Here is a 25,465-nt window from a genome sequence, read left to right as displayed (position 1 = left end):
TTTTCTGTTTCCAGGTCTTAACTTTTTCATCAAGCATGATCTTTTTCAATAAGTATAAAAAATGTTAAAGTAGTTAATAAAGATCATAATGTTTATTTTGTTGGGGGCGGGTGTTGAGTGAGAAAAGAGCAATAATATAAGAAAATCTTATTGTGTCTCTTAAATGTAAGAAATGTATGTTTAATGGCATAAGTGACTGTAGATACTCATGCTCTGCATACTTCCGCCATCTAGTGTTGGGTCCAGAAGGTTGCAAGTTGTTTTTGTTCTAAAAGTCTTTAGAGTCACAAGGTAGAGTTACTCCTCCTCTTGCTGGTAATGCCCATGGTCCCGGACTCCGTCTTCAGATTGTTTGTTCCACTGTAAGTTGCGTTTGTGTTTCCTCGGATCTCCGGTTTGAGGCAGTAATAAGTCTCTCCCGTTCGGGAAACCTTATCCAACCCTGTTGGAATTGTTTCCAATCGTGTTTTCTTTGTCCCATTGAGCTCCAGGATTGAGAACCCTTTGTTCCATTTAAAATCTTTCGATCCAGGACCTCAGGGCTGCACTTGTAGGATGGCCATTTTCCCCATTCTACACTTCGGAGAATGAAAGACTGATGAAACGGACACCTTTTTGTTTCTGTCTGAAGTGTTGCTCCAAATTTCCTCAGACCGACCAACATCATGCCTGTAACCTCTGTTTGTCGCTGGAGCATAGGGAAGAAGATTGTGGGGCCTGTCAGTCCTTCAGATCGGAGAAGGCTCTGCATGACAGAAGAGCTCCTTGCAGCAAAATGGAAAGGTAGGAAATGGAGGGGAGGCCTGACATTTTCGGTATCCAGGACACTATGTTGGACACACAGCAAGGGATCTAGGAGGCCCCTGCTGCCGAGGAGGAGGCATTTCCCATCCAGAACTCTGACTCACAAGCCAAAGTGACACTGAAAATGCAGGATATGGGGTCAACAAAATATGAGTGAATCACCCCCTTCTCTGCCCCCCCAAAAAAAACACCACTAAGGAAGCAAATGGTATCTAACCGCCACTGCATTCTAGCCATGGCAGGCATCAAAAGGCTTTTTTGGATGCTCTGCCCTAGGGCTCGGCACCGAAACCTCAGCCTAAAGCATCTGCTTCTACCCTGAGCCCAACGCCATTTGTTCTGGCGCTGAAATCTTCCACCTCTTATTCTGCACCAACTCTTTCAGCACTGAAAAGACTACCTTCCTGTTCTCTAAGAACTTCAGCACCGAAAAATTAATTCGCTTCAGCACCAAAAAAACTCAAGTCGAGGACATCCGTGGAATCGAAATCACTACTGGAGCCAATTCTACATAAAATGAAATAACATCTCTAAGGCAAGCAGTCACAACTTCATAAACCGGGAGGGTGTTTGTACGATCTGTTATCACCATCCCTTCCAAGCAACAACGTATGTTTGAGGAGGCTCTAGAACAACCTACACCTCCAATCTAACAAAGGAGAAAGGATAAGGACATAGAAGAGGATCAGCCACCTCTCCCTACATCTCCTCGACCAGTCACTATACCACCCACCACCTCCATATTTTCTGTCTCTGCAACATTCTTTCATTGACCTCCTGGAAATTTCACCACAAGGCTCACCTTATTCCCTCCATGATACACAACATACAGGAGGTGGCATGGAGCACTTACACACTGACATAGACCCTTGGTGTCAGTATGAAGTAGATACCTATACAAATACAGATATAGAGGCTTATCCAGCTACACCTTCACCACCTGACAGCACTACTTCCTTTCAAGAATGAGTGGGGAGGGCAGCAACTTACCATCAGGTGCCTCTTCATAAGGATCTTATAGAGGGTGATTTACTCTTCGGAACACTAAGTGCCTTACATAAAACAACTCAATAACTCCCTATGATAAGGGAATGTTAAGGCATGCAGATGAAATTTTTCAAGACCCGGCTATGCTCGGGTTAATACATCAGGAGTCAGATTCCACCAGGCCCTTTCGTAGTGATTTATGCCAGGAAGAGAGTTAACTCCCAAGGTGCTCCACCTCCTGATAAGGAGAGTAAACTCATTGACGCCTCAGGCAGCAAACTACTGGTCTATTGCCAACAAGTAGGAACTCCTGGCAAGGTACGATAGAGCCCACTAGGGCAAAAGGAAGCAGTTACTCCAGTACCTTCCAGAGGAGCAAAGGAAAAGCGGGCAAGAAATTGTTGATTTGGGACAGCTCCTTTCTAATAGCTCTATATGCTGTGCCTTAGATTCGGCCGATACTACAGACAGAGGTATCAGTGCTAGTGTCATCTTACGGTGACGTGTGGCTGTGCATTTCTGGCTTCAAACAAGAGGTGCAACAAACAATCCTAAATGTGCCTTTTGATAATGATTGGCCCTCAAGTAGACCATGGTGTAGAGAAAATGAAGAAGGACGACGAGGTGGAGAAATCTGTGGGAGCGCTTCCTCCTCCCACCTCTCGCGGTGCCTTTCGTAGGCCGCAATACAAGCCAGCCTCTAAACATCCTTCAGCTGAAACATCCTCATCCTATAATAAGAGTCAGCCACATACATAGTCTTACAGAGGATTCTGCAAAGGATCCTATAGAGGAAATAAGATCAGAGGGAGATGTAAAACAGCTTCCCCTCTCACCTCTGCCACTGTCTCCAAACAGTGACTCACTTTGGCTATCCTCCGAATACCAGACGCCTGTAGGAGGGTGCCTTCAGTTCCTTCTTCAAAACTGGCAACAAATCACAACAGATCAATGGTGTTTGGTATTATCCAACATGATTATTGTCTGGAGCTCGGTTCCACACCTCCAAATACTCCACTTCACACTCTCACAGGATATGGTCACTATCCTCAAACAAGAAGTTCAATCTCGACTTGTAAAGGGAGCAATAGGGTCAGTTCCTATTTAGCATCAAAGAACAGGGGTGTATTCCCTTTACTTTCTTATCCCCCAAAAAGATGGCACCCTAACCCATACTGGATATCAGACCCCTAAACCATTACATCATATCAGAACATTTTCACATGGTCACACTCCAAGATGTTACCCTTGCTACAACAGGGCGATTGTCTATCAGTGCTAGATCTAAAAGACGCCTATTTACCCAGCTCCTCACAGATATTTCAGATTTGTCATAGAAGGGCAGCACTATCAATTCAACTGCTCCCATTTGGGGTCACTACACCACCAACAATGTTCACAAAATGTCTAGCGGTAGTAGCAACTCACCTCCACAGACAGAAGATTTGTGTGTACTCAGACCTAGACGACTGGCTTAAAGCCATATCTCTCAATCAATGTCTTGACCATATTCGATCCACAATTGACTTGCTCCACCTGTTAGGATTCACAATCAATTTTCAAAAGTCGCATCTCACCTCACTTCAAGTACAGCCTTACCTTAAGGCCATAATACATACACAGCTTAGGCATAGCTTACCCAAATGCACAGAGTACAGAATTGTCAAGCACAACTTTTTCACTTCCGCCCCAATCAGCGGGTCACAGTGAAATTAATCATGAAACTCCTGGGAATTTTGACTTCTTGCATTGCAATAGTGCCACGTTCACGTCTTCACATGTGCCCATTGCCGGAATGCCTTTCACTCTAATGGTCTCAGGCACAGGGCCATTTAGAGGATCTAGTGTTTGTAGACAACCACACCTTTCGCTCTCTGCAATGGGGGAACAAAACCAACCTTTTGAAAGAGCTGCCATTTCTGGACCCTGTTCCACAAGTCATTCTGACACCTCCCTAAGACGAATAAGTAAGCTCCAGGCATTAGCTTTGCTAGAATGCTTTTCCAGATATGTAAAGAGAAGGTTATTTTTCGTACCAACTCAAAATTTCTACCAAAAGTAGTATCTCGAATTCATCTCAACCAAACTATTGACCTGATGTTTTTTTTCCCCCACACCCTGATTAGGTTGATGAAAGACACGTTAAGACATGAAAAGAGGGCTTATATTCTATATTGATAGAACTAAAACCTTTAGGAAGACAAGACAACTTTTTATTGCTTTTTCTCCACCTCATAAATTTAACCCTTTACTAAATCCAGTACAGCAAGATGGATCATTAAAGGTATCCCAGCTTGTTATGCAAAAGCCAAGAGGTCACTACCTATTAGCCCTAGAACACACTCATCATGCAAACAAGGTGCTTCAATGGCATTTCAGGTAACATACCCATAGCTGATATTTGTAAAGCATTTGTTTCAGATTATATGATTGTTATTGTTATTATCATCTTACTTAAATATGTTATGTTAATGAACAGAAAATGTAGAGCATTTATTTGTCAGTAATTACCCAGTTTGTTTGCTTCACTAGTATCTATACTGTAATCATGTAAGTACCAGATGTGTGCTCCAATATTCTATTCCAGATTTTTGCTATGTGGCTGCATGATGAAAACGTATTTAAATATGAAATGCTCTACTTTTGTAATGGTATCCACTCCTCAATAGGCATGCCACAGAAAGAAAATACCAAGTAACTTTACCTTTTTTTTTCTTCATATTTGTAAAGAGGATTGGTCCCAAAATGCTGGATCATGAAGGAAAGGAGGTTCCAGGAAACAGAGGTTACAAATATTTTGGTGCAGCAAAGGACTTGCCAGGTGTTCGAGAACTCTTTGAGAAGGAACGTAAGTAAATTCTGACATGTTTGTTTGTAAACTGGCGTTAACGAAACACCTAATTGTTGTAATAGGGTTGCATTTATCTTGCTCTCAGAATTTGTTTTGTCCAAGCACTGTCTCCACATCTCAGTCATGCATTGACACAGATTAAATGTTTTTTCTGACAGAGTTCTCTCATTTGTTAATTCATCGTATATGTTCTTAAGTCGTTTTACGTCCATGACGCACCTAATAGGAGGACGTTGTAATGTAATCTCCTAACATATTGAACAGTCAAAACTAAAAAAGGATTTCTTAACAGCTTAGTTTACAATATGCAAACTACTTCTTCAAAGATAGGGTAAAGGGTTTGGCTAGTACAGCAATGTCAGGCCTAGTTCTCTGGAGTGTGAAGTAGTAGAGACCACAGTGGGCCACTGTGTCAAGCGGGAAAGATATGGTGTCATCGTCATCAGTTCATGTCCACGACTGAAAGTGGGTCCCAACTATGTGTCTTTGATTCCATGGGAAGCTCAGCAAGTGGTCCAAGGTCCCTCTCAAGAGAGGGATCAGGTAAAAGTCTAAATGCAGTGTAAGACACTTCTCACAGCTACAGTAGAGTAAAACTTTCATCCAAGGTTTATGTGAATACCCCACTTTTAATATCTCATCTGTGTACCATAAAACGGTGCGCCACAAATCAAAACAATGGAAAGTACAGAAAGCACAATACCCAGTGTTACACAATATCTTACAATGAGTCTATTATTTCCTATTACCAGTAGTTATCTCATGAGCAGTTAAGGTACAGCAGTCAAAACTAATGCTAAACTGATAAATAACCAGTGTGCACCATAATTATATGCTGTAAAATCTTCACTAATATTCATGAAGCTCTGTGTTATCAAAGCTCAGCAGATACCTCGATGGCAAAGGCATAGATCCAATTTAAGCAGAACAAATAATTAGGTTTGTGTACAGCTAATATACTTGGAGACTTAGGGAAGCAAACGATGCCACTTAAAATAGAGGCTCATGAATTTACTGTCAAAAAGATATAATTTTTATCTCTTTAGTTATTCTAAAAAGATTCACAAATATGATTATTTGCGAACAGTTATATGAGGCATCTGAAAGCAATCACAAAAGTATTAACCACCTCATGAGTACCTGAAAGAGGAGGCGATAGTGTCTCAATGATTGTATGCACACTAAGGAATATTTAGCAGGTAAATTGTGTTGGTGGGTGTTGAGAGACACACAGAGGTAATGGCCTAGATGCAAACAGGATCTTGTTATAGAATACCAAGGCCTCTGGTCCGGCTGCCCATCTGGGTACTGACCCCCTGCATATGGCAGTTGAAAAGGAAGATACATGAAATGGGCAAAAATAATAAAAGATGGTACCGCGAGGGGAATGCTCGCCATCTCACCTGCACTGATGGCAGTCTATCTGTCAACCCATAAATGGCTCTGTCTATGTTTCTGAATTGAGAATTCATTGATTGTGTTCTCTGGAAAAATTTCTTGGTTCCCAGGGTGATGAGATTATGGTTATGAAAAAAAACATGAAATTAGTTTGGAGAGGGCTAAAATCTAATTTAAAAGAACTCTTGTGTAGACCAGAACCACACCGATAAGCACTCTTTTGAGATGGAGGGCCTTGGAGCACCATCTCAGTGGATGCTTGGGTGTTTAACATCATTCAAATAAATACATACAATTGTAGTTTCAAACTGTTATGTCTCTGGTGACATCATCTCATGTACCATCAGCCAATCTTGTTACCACAAGACATTACAATCATATGCTACCTAGATGGAGTAGAATGTCTAATAACAGAATAGTCATTAATATTACTTTTTCTGGATTTGCAACATGTTGACAACTACATCATAATGGAAACCATGAAGATGTCGACCCTTAACAGATAATTCCCATGATTTAGGAAGAGAACTGGTTATGAAGGTTAGACTTACAAGATGCCTACATTCCAATTTGATCATCTCATAGGAAGTACCCGAAATTTCTTATTGGGGCTCAGTCAAGCACGTTTAGGCACCCATCATAAGGATTGAAATCTGCTTAAGACTTTTTTTTTTTCTAATGCATGGCATTCATTACAGTTTTGAAATTGGAGTGTGATTCCTTCCAGCACACAGTTTCTACATCCTCCGGGCCATTCATTGAATCACCCACTTACATCAGAAAGCGTTATTGACACATAAGCAGGAAAATTGTTTCCCTCTCTGGTAGTTGTATTTTGTGTTTGTGATTTTGTAGGGCACACATGTATTCCAGAGGCATCTTTGTACTATCAAACTAATATCAAATCTTCTACTCTCTGGTTTTTAGTGGAAATATGGGTAAAACTAGGTATTAAGGGCCATATGTACGACAAATAGGTTTTGCGACTCGCAAAGCCTTACGTTCATCAGTGTCAATAACACTGTTTGCGATTCGCAAGGGGGTCGCAAATGACCTACCTCATGACTACTCAAGAGGTAGGTCTCAATTTGCGACCCCCTTGGGACTGGCTGCCCTCACAGGGATGGTGGCCTGCTGGAGACAGCAGACCACCATGACCGTGACTGCTTTTAAATAAAGCAGGTTTTTTTTTTCAGCCCATTTTCCTTAAAGGAAAAAGAAATTAAAAGTGTACTTTTTACGGACCACTGCCTGCTCTGAAAAAATGTTTTTGCTTCCATTCACAAAGGGGAAGAGGTCCCATGGAGAACGCTTCCCGTTTGCGGATGGGTTAGCACCAGTTTGAAACTAATGCTAACTGGGATTGTTTTGCGGCCGCACTCGTGGTCACAAAACAATCATTTATGGGACTGCGACTCGCAATTAGGAAGAGAACACCCCTTCCTAATTGCGACTCGCAAACCCTTTTTTCAATTCGGTAAATAGTTTTCCGAATCGCAAAATGGGTCTGTACATCCCAAATTGCATTTTGCATGTCGCAAACGGCCTGATTCGACGTTTACGACATGCAAAATGCTTCCTACGTGTGGCCCTTAGTGCCTTTTGAAACTTGAGCAAGTTCTTCTCTGAGAGCAGGGTTCAGATGAGAGTATCACATTGTACTGTTGCTGCTTTGATTAAAGCTCTCATTACGATCAAGGCACGCTTAGTTTTCAGAATTTGTAAGAGACATAGGCCAGCGTTATCTTTTAGTGTGTCACAGATACCAAAAAAAAGCAACGATTTTCTGCATCAAACATTTGTGTATGACACCCATTAACTTAAATAGATTTATGTGCCGTAATGGCAGCCAGTGAAGCAAACAAAGGGCGTAACTTGTCGGGATAGCCCCAGCAGAGTTCAGGCTGTTGCATGTTGTACAATATAAAGATTCTCTAGCAAGGCCCAAGGTAGTTCTAAATAACTGGAATTTCAGTAACCGAGCTGCAATTAAATAAACAAGTTTAATAATCTTAATCTTATGGGGAAGTAACTATAATGATTAAATCAGCGAACCACTCTCAGATAGATAAATAAAAAACGGATCGCTGCACTTATTTGTGGTGATGTACAGCGTTTGAAATAAAATGTTTTTTTGGAACCAATGTTTGGTTTGGGGGACTAGCAAAAGATTGCGGCCAAATGGGCAAACATCTTGGAAAGGAGTGTTGACTCTAAAAGGAACAGTTCAGTCTTATCTCCATTCGCTTTCAATATACATCTAAATGTCGACTGCAGTTAGACAATTTAGTGCATCTACAGTGCGAGCGTCAATATCATTATTTCCCTTCAGCTTCAACTGTGCATACAAAACGCTAAAAGATTAACTTGTTTGTTCCACTGGCACACCTAATTCAAATAGAAGAGGAGACAAAATTGAGCACTGTGGGACTCTGCAACGAAGAGGTCTAGATGAGGAAGAATATATTGGAGTCCATTAAGTCCCCAACCCAGGCTAATGATGCAACTCTTAACACTGAGATCGCCAAACCTGGGGATAAGAACCTGGTAGTCAAAATTGTCAATGGCTGGTGATAAATCCAGCAGTATCAGTGCTATAAAATTCTACTCCAAATTTTGCCAAAAGTCATCCTGGGCCAGATGTATGAAAATGCAATTTTACATGTCTTAAATAGAAATCGCTATTTAAGAAATGCAAAATACAATCTATTAAGATACGGATTTGCGAATAGTGATTCCTACTAAATAGATATCGCTATTCAGAAATCGTTAATAAGAAATCCCATTACATTTGAGTCAATGGGGCCGGTTTGCATTTCCTAAACAGTGATTTCTTATTAGGAAATTGCTGTTTAGAAAATGGAAAACCAAGGATGGCAATGGGCAGAAGGCCCCCTTGGTGCACCCAAAAAATAGGGGTGCACCTTTAGAGCACACATATGCTTAAGGGGCGTGCGAGCTAAATTGCAATTTTTTTTGTTTGTTTTTTTGTTAAAAGAACACTTCAGGTGTTTTTTTTTTTTTTAATTTTTTTTTTTTTATTGCACCTGGATCCCAATTACTTCAAGTTGTGGTAATTGCATCTCCTAAATTCCCAAATTGCATTTAGGAAATGCATAGTACATCAGAATCGTAATCGCAAATAGGAATCCCTATTTGTGATTTCCTATTCTGGGAATAGCAAATTGTGATTTCTACAGGGTAGATATCGCAATTTGCGATTCCATAAAGAGCTTTGCATGTAAGAAAAGCCCAGTTTGCATTTCTTAACGGCCTGATATAGCGATCCTGGCATTAAGAAATGCAAACAGGCTTCATACATCTGGCCCATAGTGCGCCAATAATTATCAGTTCAGTTCTGCTACAAGAGTGGAAGTCTTTCTCCGCAGGATGGAGAATTGTATTAGCCTCAATAAAGGCAGATAACTGCTTGTAACCTTCTTTCTTCCTTCCTCTCTCTCTCTCGTACTATAAACAGAAAAGTCAGAGAGAGATTAACTTATAGTTTGTCGGAACTTCTGGGTATTACTGCTGCTAATATCAGGGTATGCTTTGCCCCCCTCAAGGATCATATTGTGACGGTGAGAACAATATTTTGAGTGCCTGTCCCAAGACCTCTTACATATTTCCGATCCAGCATTACATATTTCACACAAATCCAATGCAATACTGGCTAAATGTTTGTGACATTAAATATCCAAGTAGAGGGATCATGCATAAAGCACAAGAATCCCTTAAGCCATTGCACAAACAAAACAACAGAATGCAGGTAGTAAGGGTAATTCATCTCTGATGCCTCCCCACAAGGACCAGCAACCAATATGGTGAAGCTACAGTACAGTGTTCATGTTGTCAGTAGAGGGAATACTATAAAGAAAAATGATGATGTAATTGTGCACAGTACACTTTGTTGTACCAATCTTCTGGTTGTTCAGTTGACAGAAATCTTTCTCAACCCAGACCAAAAATACAACAACAATGTATTGAAGCTAAAAGTAAATATTAACCAGGTCAGCAGGTGGCTAGCAGCTCCATTCTGGTGACATGGGGAAATGTAGGTCCTACTAATGCACCCAGAGGAGATCAGGGAATCGTTTGCCCATTTCCTCAGTGCTGTTTACCGCTTGAGTGCTCTGGATGATTGCACCATGGAACAGGAATTTTTCAGGGCCATGCGTTTGCCCACCTTGTCGGAGGCCCTTGAGGGTGATATTTCGGAGGACTGGATTTTGGAAACCATTGTGAGCATGTCCAATAACAAGGCCCAAGGGGACGATGGATTCCAAACAGATTTTTTAAAACTCTGCAAAGACATGGTGATTGCCTGCTCTACAAACTCTTCTGGGAGTAGGAGGGTGCTGCCACCCTGCACCCAGAGTTCAACAAAGGGCTTATTAGCCTCTTCCTGAGACCTAAAAAGGACCCTACCAGTTGTGCAAGCTACCGCTCCATATTACTTCACAGTGCAGATTTGAAGATGCTTGCAAAGGTCCTAGCGACTCCCCTTAAGTGGGTGATCCCAAACCATTTTTATGACTCCCAAGTGGGCTTCATGCCAGCCCATTCTTCTCGTAACCATGTGCGCCTCCTATATAACATTGTTAAGCATGTGCGTATCAATAAGAGTGATAGGCTCCTTCTGTTTTTAGAAGCTGAGAAAGCTTTCGATAGGGTAGAGTAGAAGTACTTATTCCGTACACTGGACAGGGTGAGGTTGGGTTGCAGCTTCTTGGCCAAGGTCAGGTGGCTTTACTTGTCTCCTACAGCACATATTGACTGTTGCAACCACTTGTCTTGCACCTTACCCATCCTGATTGGGACGAGACAATAGTGTGCGTTGTCCCCGCTCTTGTTTTTATTAGCATTGGAGCCCTTGGCGTCTACCGTTCTGCCCTTATCTGAGGCATTGATACCCCTGCAGGCAAATGCAAAATCCTGCTTTATGCTGGTGACATGCTGTTGTCTTTGAGTGATCCAGGGGCTTCTGTTCCGCATCTTAGCTCCTTGATAGATACATTTATGGTCTTCTCTGGGTACAAGAGCACTTCTGTTGAAATACTGTGACCCCCATCCCTCCTAGCTACGTATGGCTTTACGTGGAAGACGATGGATTTGAAGTATTTAAGCATGCTGATCAGTAAGGTCTGCATAATATGGTGCAGGACAACATCCAGCCTCTTTTAGCCTGAATGAATCAGGACTTCACTCTGTGGCCTGCTCTACAGGTCTCCCTGTGTGGAAAAGTCCAGTTGATGAAAATGGTCATGGCTTCCCTGTTCAGTTATGTTTTCAGCATGCTGCCTCTCCACAACTCGCCACACTGGCTCTGCGTCATTAACAGACAAATCAAGTTGTTGTCTAGACGGGCAGGAAGCCTCGGCTCGAACCTGCAAAACTGCATGCTGATACTAGGGTGGGGTGTCTTCACTTGCCGGATATGTGCATGTACTATCTTGTGCACTATCTCTTTTAGTTTGCTTACCTTTTGGCCCCTTTTAATAGTTTTCTATAGTGGACCTCCTGGAAACGCAAAGTGGCCCATGGCCCCACAGGTTTGGGACTCCTGTTCAGTGCACAGGTTCTGAGGTCCTTCTCCTGCCCCCCAACTTTGAGGGCTACTTGGGTGATGTGGGAGGAGGCATATTGACTCAAGGGAGTCCACGCGGTCCACAAGGGGACACCAGTGTGGTCCAATGAGGGCGTAACTGTTGCCGTGCCCCTTTACCTGGGCCCTTTGGGCAAAACAGGGGATTAGGACAGTTAGGGACCTCTTGGAGGGCGACTCTTTTTGTTCAGTTGAGATGCTTAAATTGAAGTTCATGCTTTCCCAATTGCAGCTTTGGTGTTACTGGCAATTAAGACACTGCCTGAGGGTACTTTTGGTGCGGGAACCTATCCATCTCCCCGATATTGAACTCTCTCAGGCTTTCTAGGGGTCCCATCTAAAGCCTCATTTTTGTGCTACTAGGGGGGGAGGGGTGTACTCATCTCGCCTGTTCACCCTGTACTCTGAGCCATATGATCTTCATTCTAGGGGGGTGCATGTGTGGGCTGTCAGCCAAGGGCAGATGCATTGATTCTGTTAGCGTGGCACTCATGTGGCTGTCTCTAGCTGCTTGTCCGGCGAGTGGTTCCACAGTTGGTTGTGCCATGTTCGTTAAGGCATAGGGTGCATATGGTTGAGCTTTGCACCAGCTTTCTCAGAACACAAAGTTGTGGAATATATCCTACAGATGTTCCAGTCAGAGAAATGTATTTACGTTTTTCCTCCCACTCAAGAGTAATACAGAAATTGAAGTGAAGAGATTACCAAATCTCCCATCTGGTCTTCCAACAGGTGCTACCCAAATAGGCCATGCTGGATGGTTTTGAATGGTCAGGACTGTTCTATAACCACAGGGACTTCATCTGATTTCTCTCAAGGAACTTTAGATGTTGCACCAGATACGAAAAGAAGTAAAGAGATTAGTTAGTAGAAGATACTTCTCCTTGAAGTTAAAAAGCTTTTGCATCAATTGTATACAGAAAGGGTGAAACCTTCATTGACATGGAGAAGGCAGTTCCTCCCTAGTTAACTTGTGACGCCCTCAAGTCTTTAATATTTTTCCTTACTAGTTTCATTTGTCTATTATTGCTTACATAAAGCACCTCACTCAGATTTATTTTTTACTGTCCGTGTAGTTAGACATTTCTTTGAAGACCCTGAGGATTCACTAAGAAATGGGGAATAATGAGGTGAATCAGATTTACTGCTTCTAAGTCCTCTGATCATTACGTTCCAAAGTAGCCGAGTCCCCAGGGTAAGTTGTACGGTCCCCCAGGTTTTAATGCATTAGTCATAATCCTTAAGGGCTGGGAAACCCTAGTTACTGAGCTCATCTGGGATTAAGAGTGACTTGTAATGGGAGCCCAACAAGATTTACTCCATCTGGTTCTCTGGTTTTTCTAGGTGCACAATCACTGTGCATACATTTTGATCCTTTACTGCATGCAATAAAATAGTAGGCATAACCATGTCCCTGTTACAAGATTCAGGAAAGCCATAACAATCTAAGGAAAATACCTCTTAATTCCTACTCTATTGAGAGCATGTGTAATTTTCCCTCACCACCCATGGAAAGCTGTCACACCTATAGACTTCTATGGAGTGCTCCTGATGCTGTGGGTGCTGTGTGGTTGATGCAGGCATCCTTGCTGTTACTTTTCGGTCCAAGGGTAAGGTGGGTGACTGGCCACTGGGGTCATTGTCCCTTGAAGTCCTCTTTGAGCCAGTAGAAGGCAAGCTGCGGCTGGACTACCGGTCTCCATACACAGCAGGTGCAGAAATATCCTTTGTTGAGCATTGGTGTCCATCTTTGGCAACCAATCTGGAATCAGACGACACTCCTGGGACCAGCAGGGTCGGTAGCAGCTTTTGTCTGTTGCAGATCGGTTTCTTGGGTTGCCCGTCAGCGGTGATTCGAATAATATTGCTACTGACTTGCCAGTGGGGCTGCTTCAGCTTTGATGACCCTGGTGCTGGTTCCAGGTGGTCAGCCGACTGACGCTTCCAGCTCCTTTTCCATGAGCTGGACGCCACAGACACAGTGTTGTCTTTACTAGCCCAAGGTGGGGTAGGTGCAGTCCAGCACTTGGTGCAGCCTCCCTTTGCCATGTTCAGGGGTCAGCGGGGCAGCCCTTTTCAGTCCTTTCGCTAGTTCTATCATGATCCAAGGTCCAGGGTGCCAAGGCTGCCATATTTATACTCCGAAAGTGTGCTGGGGGAATTATTGGTCCCTAGCCAATGGACTACCAGGAACCTTTTTGCCCTGCGAAAAACCTCCGGCTTTGTATGGCATCTACCAATCCCAGAGAACACTATTCTGCCCACTCTCAAAATGTCTGCACACGTCTTCAATGTTAAGAGGTTGATAACCCAATCTAGAGGTGTTGCTACTTGTGGGCTACATGCCTGAGGAAAATAATGGTTTGGCTTGTGGTTTCCCTTCTCTGTTCCCGCCGTCAGCCTGTCTACCTCAACACAGGGGCAGCCCTAAAGGAGTGTGATCTCCATTTGCCCCCATAAGACGCCTTCCCATTTGAACCTTACCTTTTGGGCCACCACCCTGTGTGGCTTCCTTCCTTATAGGGGGAGGTAACACCTTCCTCTGTAGCAGGATTCTGCTGTTTCTGAGCCTCGGAGTCATTCACACTACTCCGCTGGGCGCGAGTGGGGGTCCCAGGAGACCTATTGAAATATTTTTTTGAAATATGGGCCCTTATTCTCACCATACGTATCAATGTGGCCATCTGGGGATCCTTTCCAGAAGCCTAGCGACAGTCCTTAATAATCCCAGTGTAAGGAAATGCCTCCTTGGCATGGTTACCCCCTGACTTTTTGCCTTTGCTGTTGCTAAGTTTTGATTTGAAAGTGTGCTGAGGCCTGCTAACCAGGCCCCAGCACCAGTGTTCTTTCCCTAACCTGTACTTTTGTTTACACAATTGGCACACCCTGGCATCCAGGTAAGTCCCTTGTAACTGGTACCCCTGGTACCAAGGGCCCTGATGCCAGGGAAGGTCTCTAAGGGCTGCAGCATGTCTTATGCCACCCTGGGGACCCCTCACTCAGCACAGGCACACTGCTTGCCAGCTTGTGTGTGCTGGTGAGGACAAAACGAGTAAGTCGACATGGCACTCCCCTGAAAGAGCCATGCCAACCTCACATTGCCTATGCAGTCTAGATAAGTCACCCCTCTAGCAGGCCTTACAGCCCTAAGGCAGGGTGCACTATACCATAGATGAGGGCACCAGTGCATGAGCACTGTGCCCCTACAGTGTCTAAGCAAAACCTTAGACATTGTAAGTGCAGGGTAGCCATAAGAGTATATGGTCTGGGAGTCTGTCAAACACGAACTCCACAGCACCATAATGGCTACACTGAAAACTGGGAAGTTTGGTATCAAACTTCTCAGCACAATAAATGCAAACTGATGCCAGTGTACATTTTATTGTAACATACACCCCAGAGGGCACCTTAGAGATGCCCCCTGAAACCTTAACCAACTACCCGTGTAGGCTGACTGGTTTTAGCAGCCTGCCACACTCGAGACATGTTGCTGGCCACATGGGGAGAGTGCCTTTGTCACTCTGTGGCTAGTAACAAAGCCTGCACTGGGTGGAGATGCTTATCACCTCCCCCTTGCAAGAGCTGTAACACCTGGCGGTGAGCCTCAAAGGCTCACCCCCTTTGTTACAGCACCACAGGGCATTCCAGCTAGTGGAGTTGCCCGCCCCCTCCGGCCACGGCCCCACTTTTGGCGGCAAGGCCGGAGGAGATAATGAGAAAAACAAGGATGAGTCACTGGCCAGTCAGGACAGCCCCTAAGGCAACCTGAGCTGAAGTGACTCTGACTTTTAGGAATCCTCCATCTTGCAGATGGAGGATCCCCCCAATAGGGATAGGAATGTGACCCCCTCCCCTTGGGAGGAGGCACAAAGAGGGTGTAGCCACTCTCAGGGCTAGTAGCCATTGGCTACTACCCTCCCTGACCTAAACACACCCCTACATTCTGTATTTAGGGGCTCCCCTGAACCTAGGAACTGAGATTCCTGCAACCTAAGAAGAAGAGGACTGCTAAGCTGAAAAACCCTGCAGAGAAGACGGAGACACCAACTGCTTTGGCCCCAGCTCTACCGGCCTGTCTCCCCACTTCTAAAAGACACTGCTCCAGCGACGCTTTCCCCAGGACCAGCGACCTCTGAATCCTCAGAGGATTGCCCTGCTCTAGAAGGACCAAGAAACTCCTGAGGACAGCGGCTCTGTTCACCCAAGACTGCAACTTTGTTTCCAAAGAAGCAACTTCAAGACAACTGCGTTTCCCGCCGGAAGCGTGAGACTTGCTACTCTGCACCCGACGCCCCCGGCTCGACTCGTGGAGAAACAACACTTCAGGGAGGACTCCCCGGCGACTACAAGACTGTGAGTAGCCAGAGTTGCCCCCACTGGGCCCCACAGCGACGCCTGCAGAGGGAATCCCGAGGCTCCCCCTGACCGCGACTGCCTGACTCACAGATCCCGACGCCTGGTAAAGACTCTGCACCCGCAGCCCCCAGGACCTGAAAGATCGGAACTCCAGTGCAGGAGTGACCCCCAGGAGGCCCACTACCTTGCCCAGGTGGTGGCTACCCCGAGGAGCCCCCCCTTGCCTGCCTGCATCGGTGAAGAGACCTCTTGGTCTCCCATTGATTTACATTGGAAACCCGACGCGTGTTTGCACACTGCACCCGGCCGCCCTTGTGCTGCTGAGGGTGTACTTTCTGTGCTAACTTGTGTCCCCCCTGGTGCCCTACAAAACCCCCCTGGTCTGCCCTCCGAAGACACGGGTACTTACCTGCTGGAAGACTGGAACCGGGGCACCCCCTTCTCTATTGAAGCCTATGCGTTTTGGGCACCACTTTGAACTCTGCACCTGACCGGCCCTGAGCTGCGTGTGTGGTAACTTTGGGGTTGCTCTGAACCCCCCAACGGTGGGCTACTTTGGACCCAAACTTGAACCCCGTAGGTGGTTTACTTACCTGCAAGAACTAACAAACTCTTAGTCCCCCTAGGAACTGTGAAAATTGCACTGTCTAGTTTTAAAATAGCTATATGTGATTTATTTGAAAAGTATATATGCTATTGTGATTATTCAAAGTTCCTAAAGTACTTACCTGCAATACCTTTCATTTGAAGTATTACATGTAAAATTTGAACCTGTGGTTCTTAAAATAAACTAAGAAAATATATTTTTCTATACAAAAACCTATTGGCCTGGGATTGTCTTTGAGTGTGTGTTCCTCATTTATTGCTTGTGTATGTACAACAAATGCTTAACACTACTCCTTTGATAAGCCTACTGCTCGACCACACTACCACAAAATAGAGCATTAGTATTATCTCTTTTTGCCACTATCTTACCTCTAAGGGGAACCATTGGACTCTGTGCATACTATTCCTTACTTTGAAATATTGCATACAGAGCCAACTTCCTACACCCAGTATATAAAAAGGAGCTAGAAGTGTTCCAGTCTGTTGCAGGCCAATTTCTCTTTTGGACATAGAAGACAAAGTAATAGGGAGTGTTATCGTGGAGAAACTGACTAGCTGGGACAATGGGAATAGCATCTTGTCTGACCTTCAGTATGGGTTTAGACCCTGAAGGGGCAATGTGGAGCAAAATTTAAATCTGTATCTATTTATCTCCAAATGCACTGTGACTAGAAAAGGTTTGGTAGATTTGGCCTTCATTGACCGCAGCTCAGCATTTGACAAAGTTAACCGTGAAAAGCTTTGGGCTGAGCTGGGGTCCATGGTGGTAGGACCAGTTCTTGTTAACTTTAGGAGAGACTTTCATACAGGCATGACATGGGTAGTCAGATACGGAACCCATGGTGAGTGCGCCCAGCCTTTTTACTTAAAAAGAGGTTATGACAGAGCTGTATCCTTGCTCTTTTTTATTCATTATGTTTATTATTAATTTGGAGGGGATGCTTCCCAATAGTGGCCTGGATGTAAACAGAGTCGGTCGCAGGCCAATTTCCATGCTTTTATACGTCGACGATGTGGTTTTAATCGCTCATACAGCCAGAAGTCTTCAGCAACTTTTAGATTTATTTATTACTTTTATGGATAATATGGATCTATCCATAAGCTTAACAAATTCCATTTTATAGTGGTAGGTCCTAAGAATACGAAAGGTGCCAGACGTTTAGCCCAGGGTCAGACCCTGGGCAGTATGACAAATGTCTCCTATTTGGGGATTTAATTAAAGTAGAGTCTCAGCTGGCAACTTTTGATTTGAAAAAATAAAATAAAATTAGGCTGCCTAAAAAAAAAAACTGTCTGGCCTGAGTAATTATGCCAGTCGCCTTGGGCACAGGCCTCTAAAAGTAATGCTGGATGTATTTAAGGCCAAATGTATTCCCATGGCAACATTTGGAAGTGAGATCTGGGGCTACGCCACTATCGAAAATATTCAGATCATGTAAAATATGTTTTTGAGGGATCTTTTAGCTGTGGGACAGAAAGCACTCCAGAGGAATTTGTACATGAGGAACTAGGTACGAAATGTATTTCTTATTGTACTTGTTTACGTTCCCTTTTACTTTGGTGCTCAGTTTGGTACAAGGAGGAGTAGAAACTATACGGACTCATTTTTCGGGATTGCTTTTCTTTGGACAATGCATTTCAGATTCCTTGGCTTTATTATATAATATCGACTTTTAACATTTTAGGTAGTCCGGGTGTTTTTTCAGATCCTGAGGGAATTAGGAAAAAAAATACTGCATGGGAAAAGCAGGCCTTTTGTCTCAGGATGAAAGCAGATCGAGAGACCTTAGTTTTGACCAAGCAGTCTCCGAGTTCATAAGTAATGGTCAAATCTGTAAAGGGAATTGAGCCTTATATACTTTTGGTAATGCCCCATTTTCATAAACGTCTTCTGACTTATCGCAGACGAGACACCTTCTATCAGCTTCTGTTTCCAAGTGGGGTATGGTGTAAACCACCTAATCTGCCCCCTTGTATGTGTGATAATGTATTAGCTTGTGACACAGTGCACGTGTGCTTATGTGTCCCAGATTTACCTCTCTCCGCCACAGGAATATTAGGCCCCTTTTATTGCTAATAGGTTTTAGATGGATTAGACCCACGTTTTTATACTTACGACTTTTATCCACACCAAAATTGTGTTTTTGTGTCTTGGTTTCTGGTTGGTGTTTTTAGGGCAAGTTTTTAGTTTTCCAACTTTCTTTTATTTCTGTATAGGCTGCATACTGGTTTTACTGTTAGGCAGACCATTTTGGCACTTAGCACATTATCTCAGGTTAACATGAATTACTAAGGTTCCCTGATTTTAAGGTATTTTAAAATGTGTTTACTTTTAGCCATGTGTGGATTTTTTATTTGTTCTCAATGTACCTTGGTATATTGATTGTATTGTGCACATATGATTTTGCAAAAAAAAAATCAAATAAAGTTTTTGTTCTACTCCCCAGTGCTCAGAAAGCTGTCTGGTGGCCAGCAACTGTACAAGGCCACTGGACAAACTGGGTAACAGAGCAGCAACTTTCTAAAACTTTCCTTTCCTTGAAAATGACATTAAATTTGGATTGGACATCAAGTTGGGTTTAATGCATGATTAATTTGATACTTTAAAGTACCCATTTTTATAGTCGCATTCAGAGGTTAATCGGACTGAGGTTTCAGCCGGTAATTCTATGTTAGCTAATGGGCCTACTGACTTTTCCATAGCAAAGACGACAATTTGGAAGTTTGCTGTTCTGACATATTAAAAGTATATATCATACTTATTAATTTACAGCTCTCTGTCTTTGGGCTGTATAGGATTTCCTTAGGGGAGACTTCTATGTATTGTTATGTGACTGGTGTAAATGGTTAAACTAGCAGTTTTAAAACTGCTCTTCCAGGCTGCAGTGGCAGGCTGGGAGTTGTAATGAAATTTTACCCACGCAGGGTAGCACAATCAGTGCTGCAGTGTTTAGTGGACACTCCATCGTACATGCCCTGGGTACCGTTTGTACCATATACTTACAAGTAAGTCAATGTATGGCGATTGGGAGTAGCCAATTCAATGTACACTTTCTAATGGGATAGAACAGTGGCACTGAGGTCTGGTTAGCAGGGCTCAGTGCACTCTGAGTTGAAAAACCAGCAGCTAATAGTCAGAATGGGGCCAAAAAGTGTGGCGGGGTGGGGGGACTTGCAAAAAGCCAATTTCCTCACACCCTCAGATATGGAATCCGTTTTTGCAGCATTTAGGTTTGTTGCTCTGAGGACATTGTTTATTCTCTTCTGCCAGGTAGCTACACCCTTTGCTGTGGTTTGAGTTACAATTTATAATATATATGGCAGTTTTCAAAGGAAGTCTGTGACTTTACAGAGTAAGGAGGTATACCTTCTGTCTTTAACACATTTTAATTTAATAAGATCTCCTGTAGACTAATAAGATAATGCAGTTTTGAGAGATATTTATCCATAGGCATGTGAAGCTATTATTGGTTTACCCAGAATCCTTCTGTTTTTCTTCACTTTAGCTTCATTAATGTATTCCTACAAAGTAAATCAGTATTCAAACATTTGAGCTATCTGTGTAGGAAAAGGAGAATTTTTCAAGACACAGCAGATGTTGTGGTGGCCATGAGTCTCAACATTACAGCATAGCATTTTCCTCCACAGGATGAAAGATGATTGTCAAATACTGTAATTTAGGGTGGCAGGTCGTCAGGCGGGTTGTATAAAAATGATTGCCAGTCTGTGAGGTATTCAGCAAGTTTGACATCTCTGCATGCTAATTTAAAATGTATCGCCACAGCAACTGACCACTTGACTACATTGCGCATCTTGTATTTTTTGTTGCCTTTCCTACTAGTCTGTGGTTCACTATTCTCCTTTTTGACAGTAAGAAAGTGAATTGTGTAGACTTCGGAAAGATCTCAACTTCGAATTTGATAGGTGGTATCACAAAAAAGGTGCCTGTGGTGACAACTGCAATATTATGCCTGTCCAATCTTTGTATCTCAAACGCTTCTTTATTGAACAGCGCAGTGGTCCTAGTGTCATGTACAACATGATCTGATTGAAAATTATATATTTTGTATTGAGGCATGTCTTATGCTTAGTGTAAACTATCAGATGTTGGGGAATATAATAACTCTTAATGCATAAATATCCATGCCAAATTTGGAAGAAACTTAGTCTGTGCCAAATTTGGAATAAAAAAAAAACAATTTGGCACATTGGCCCAAGTGGTTCAAGGGTTAGTGCAGAAAACCCTTCTTGTTGATTTTCACTCAAATTATCACCAGCTAGATTTACAGTAGACTTGACATGAAGCAGGAATGTGACTTTTTTTGTTGTTTGAGGTAAGTCTGTTTTGTATTTTGGAAGAAAAATGGGATTAAAACATGACTACACTTGCAATTGTTAAATTTGTTTATATCACTGTCACGGTGATCCACAGCACCACACTTGATCTCAATTTCAAATCTTTAGCAAGCCTAATTGATTTGTACCATTCGCCATTCTACAGCCCAGTCAAATTCGAATTAAACTACAAGCATTTTAGATTTTTCTGTCCATCATTCTCCCATGCGGATTGCAGATCCAGTCAGGTGAAAATTTGGACTGATGGGTCAAAAACAGTCACGTAACATCAAAAACTTGGGAATTAGATATGCTGACTTCCATGGATTACGTTCACAGACATCAATTTACATGCATTAATCACCATCACTTATTATCTGCAGATTACAAGTGAAGGCTGCATACTTTACATGATGTTGTTAGATCCTCAACTAATTTTGAGCAATATTGTGGATTCATCTTGCATTCAAAACTCACTGAAATTTGCCACGTACAGCTATCAACACCACATAACCCATCCATTAATTTGCACAAACCTTGAAATGAAGAACCTGAGCTGGATGCATCAAGCATCTATTACATTTCTTGCACATTTATCAGCTGTTGCCAAAGTTATTAACAAATGAAAGCCTTTGTTATGGAAGTATCATCTTAATCTTACTTACAGAAAGTCTTACTAATATAGTACCAAGTATATGCTATATGTTTTGTGTGTGTGTTTGTGTACATATATGTTTGATGGCATGTGTAGCTGCAGATACACATGCTATGCATATTCTGCCATCTAGTGTTTGGCTCGGAGTGTTGCAAGTTGTTTTTCTTCGAAGAAGTGTTTTCGAGTCCCTGGATCAAGTGACTCCTGCACTTCGGCTCCATTGCGCATGGGCATCGACTCCATGTTAGATTGTTTTCTTTCCGCCATCGGGTTCAGACATGTTTCTTTTTGCTCCGATAGTTTGAGTCGGAAAGTTCTATAACTCGTTAATTCTCATCGGTATTGTTTCGATCGCGTATCATCTCTCATCGACACTTTGGTACCGTCGGATCTAACATCTTTACTCGCCCATCAGGGCACCTGCGCCCAACTCTGGCCTGGTCGGGCCGACCGCGTGGATGCCTCATGGACCAGACCCCATTCCGCTTTTATCCTCAGTGCCACGCCAAATTTCCAAATACAGATCAACATCTCGTCTGTAATCTCTCGTCTCTCCCCAGACCTTCGAGAGGAAAATTGTGTGGCGTGCATATCCTTCAGTTCGAAGAAAACTCTCTGAGACAGAAGAGCACGAAGACTGGAAATGGTGTTGAAGAGCACCGAACGTCTCGACGTAGAGGAAGAGGAGATTATGCACACCGCAGTCTCCGTCCGAGGGTCCGATTCCGAGCAGGAGTCCGAGGAGGACAGACCCGTCACAGCAAAACAGCACGTGAGCACGCCTGCCCCTGTCCCAGCCAAGCCCAATCATAAGGCCTTGGGAACGCCACTGCGGGACGGCCATGGCTCGACCCGCGAAAAGATCTGGCTCCGAAACAAGCAGACATCGAACCTTCGAATTGAAGCCTCAAAAATCACTTTAGAAGCCGAGGCCAACATCCGCTCCCAGCCTTTCGATCCCGAAAAAAACAGCTTTGGAGCCGAAAAGGTCAGTTTATACGGAGGAACATGGACTTTCGAAAGTACTTACAGAAAGCCATAGATTTTCAGAGGAACACACACAAATGGAGGACATTGATGAAAGGCAAGCCAGAATTCACATTCACAAGGACACTGACAAGATCATAACTGCACCTCCTCTGAAGCCTAAGAGGAAGCTGGCCTTTCAGGAACAATTGGACACTGCTCAGCCACCAGCTAAAGTGCCAAAGCCTAAACAAAGATCTCCGCCTACACAATTTTCACCTCCTCAGTCCCCTGCTCAGTCTCCTCACCTGCTTGTCTCTCCACCTACTACTCCCACATCTGCACAGTCTCCTGTACATTCTTTCGATTCACAACAAGACAATGTGGATCCATGGGCTCTCTATGATCCAGATCCCATTCCTGATAACAGCCCAGACTGCTATCCCTCCGAACCATCACCACTGGAACATAGCACCGGTTACACTCAGGTTCTGGCTAGGGCAGCATCCTACCACAATGTCGCCATGCATGCAGAGCCCTTAGAGGATGATTTTCTCTTTAACACATTATCTTCCACACATACTACCCACCAGTCCTTTCCCATGCTTCCAGGCATGTTAAAGCATGCACACCAGATATTTCAAGAGCCAGTCAATGCCAGGATAATTACTCCCAGAGTGGAGAAAAAGTATAAACGACCTCCCTCTGATCTGGCATTCATTACACAAGAACTGCCTCCTGATTCTGTAGTTGTAAGCGTGGCCAGAAAGAGAGCCAACTCCCAGTCATCTGGTGATGCACCACCACCAGACAAGGAGAGCAGAAAATTTTATGCTGATGGCAAAAGGGTAGCATCGCAGGCAGCCAACCAATGGAGGATAGCCAACTCCCAAGCACTATTGGCTAGGTATGATAGGGCCCACTGGGACGAGATGAAGGATATCATACAACATCTCCCCAAAGACCAACAAAAAAGGGCACAACAAATAGTCGAGGAAGGGCAGGCTATTACCAATAACCAAATTAGATCAGCCCTAGATTCAGCAGACACAGGAGCTAGAACAATTAATACTGCTATTACTATACAGAGACACGCATGGCTTCAGTCGTCAGGGTTTAAGCCTGAAATTCAACAGGCAGTCCTTAATATGCCATTCAATCAAAAACAGCTTTTTGGCTCTGAAGTAGATACGGCTATTGAGAAAATGAAAAAAGACTCGGACACCGCTAAGTCCATGGGTGCTTTGTATACGAGACAATACAGGGGATCCTTTCAGAAACCTCAATATATAGATGGTTTTAGAGCACAAACACCTGAGGCATCCACCTCACAATCAAAGTCAACCTACCAACCTCAATACCAACGAGGTGGGTTTAAAGGTAATTACAGAGGCCAATTCCCCAGAGTCAGGGGAAAATATCAGCCAACAAAACAAGCCTCACAGCCAAAACAGTGACTTACTCCATCTCTTCCCAACTCACACCTCACCTGTGGGGGGAAGACTGCAAAGGTTCCACAACAATTGGCTACCCATTACAACAGACAGCTGGGTATTATCCGCAATGGTTATTGCATAGAATTTGCACAAATACCCCCAAATATACCTCCAAAACCACACAAACTCTCCTCTCAACATATCTCAATGTTGCAAGAAGAAGGAAAATCGCTATTACTCAAACAAGCGATAGAGCTTGTACCACAAGATCAGATAGGAACAGGGGTTTACTCTCTGTACTTCCTTATTCTCAAAAAACACGGAACCTTGAGACCAATATTAGATCTCAGAACTCTCAATCTTTAAATCCTGTCAGAACACTTTCACATGGTAACACTACAGGATGTGGTCCCACTGCTACAGCAGCAAGATTTCATGGCAACATTGGACCTCAAGGATGCGTATTTTCACTTACCCATCCATCCAGCGCACAGAAAATATCTCAGGTTTGTAATTCAGGGAAAACATTACCAGTTCAAAGTGTTACCCTTCGGGATAACAACAGCTCCCAGAGTATTTACAAAATGCCTAGCAGTAGTAGCTGCCTACCTAAGAAGACAACACATTCATGTCTTCCCATATCTCGACGATTGGCTAATAAAATCCATCAGTCATACACAGTGTCAGAACCATACACATTATGTGATACAAACCCTACACACTCTAGGGTTCTCCATAAACTACCAAAAATCCCACCTACAACCTGCGCAAATTCAACAGTATTTAGGAGCCACACTAAATACACAAACAGCACTTGCAAGTCCAAGTCCACAAAGAGTGCAAGCATTACACAATGTATTAGCACAAATTCACCCAGGCCAACAGTACACGGTCAAATTTGTCATGAAACTGTTGGGCATGATGGCATCATGCATCACCATTGTCCCAAATGCAAGATTAAACATGCAGCCTTTACAACAGTGCCTTGCACAGCAATGGTCGCAGGCACAGGGTCAACTTCACAATCTAGTGTTGATAGACCGCCAAACACGAATATCACTTCAGTGGTGGAATTCCACAAATCTAAACAAAGGGTAGCCTTTTCAAGACCCTGTGCCTCAGACCATACAACAGATGCATCAATGATTGGATGAGGGGCACACCTCAACAATCGCAACATTCAAGGACAATGGGACACCAAACACAAGCAATTTCACATCAGTCACCTAGAATTGCTAGCCGTATTCCTAGCACTCCGAGCTTTTCAGCCTCTTCTCTCTCACAAGAAAATTCTTATCAAAACAGACAACAAGACAACGATGTATTACCTAAACAAACAAGGAGGGACCCATTTGTCTCAACTGTCTCTTCTAGCACAAAAGATTTGGCATTGGGTAATCCACAACAAAATTCACCTGGTAGCACAATGCATTCCAGGAATACACAACTAATTGACAGATGTTCTC

General features: G+C 43.5%; 1 protein-coding gene across 1 annotated transcript in view; it reads left to right on the top strand.

The window, feature by feature from the left end:
- Window positions 1-25,465, top strand: part of ISY1 (ISY1 splicing factor homolog) — a 195,148-nt gene that overhangs the window by 61,931 nt on the left and 107,752 nt on the right. Inside the window, exon 7 of the mRNA XM_069206637.1 lies at window positions 4,522-4,639. Within this exon, the coding sequence (XP_069062738.1) occupies window positions 4,522-4,639 (118 nt within the window). The remainder of the gene's footprint in view (window positions 1-4,521; window positions 4,640-25,465) is intronic.

Source organism: Pleurodeles waltl, chromosome 9 (genome assembly GCF_031143425.1).
Source record: "Pleurodeles waltl isolate 20211129_DDA chromosome 9, aPleWal1.hap1.20221129, whole genome shotgun sequence".
In the NCBI taxonomy this organism is placed as follows: domain Eukaryota; kingdom Metazoa; phylum Chordata; class Amphibia; order Caudata; family Salamandridae; genus Pleurodeles; species Pleurodeles waltl.
The sequence above is the reverse complement of the archived record's forward strand: the minus strand, read 5'-3'. Positions and strand labels throughout refer to the sequence as shown.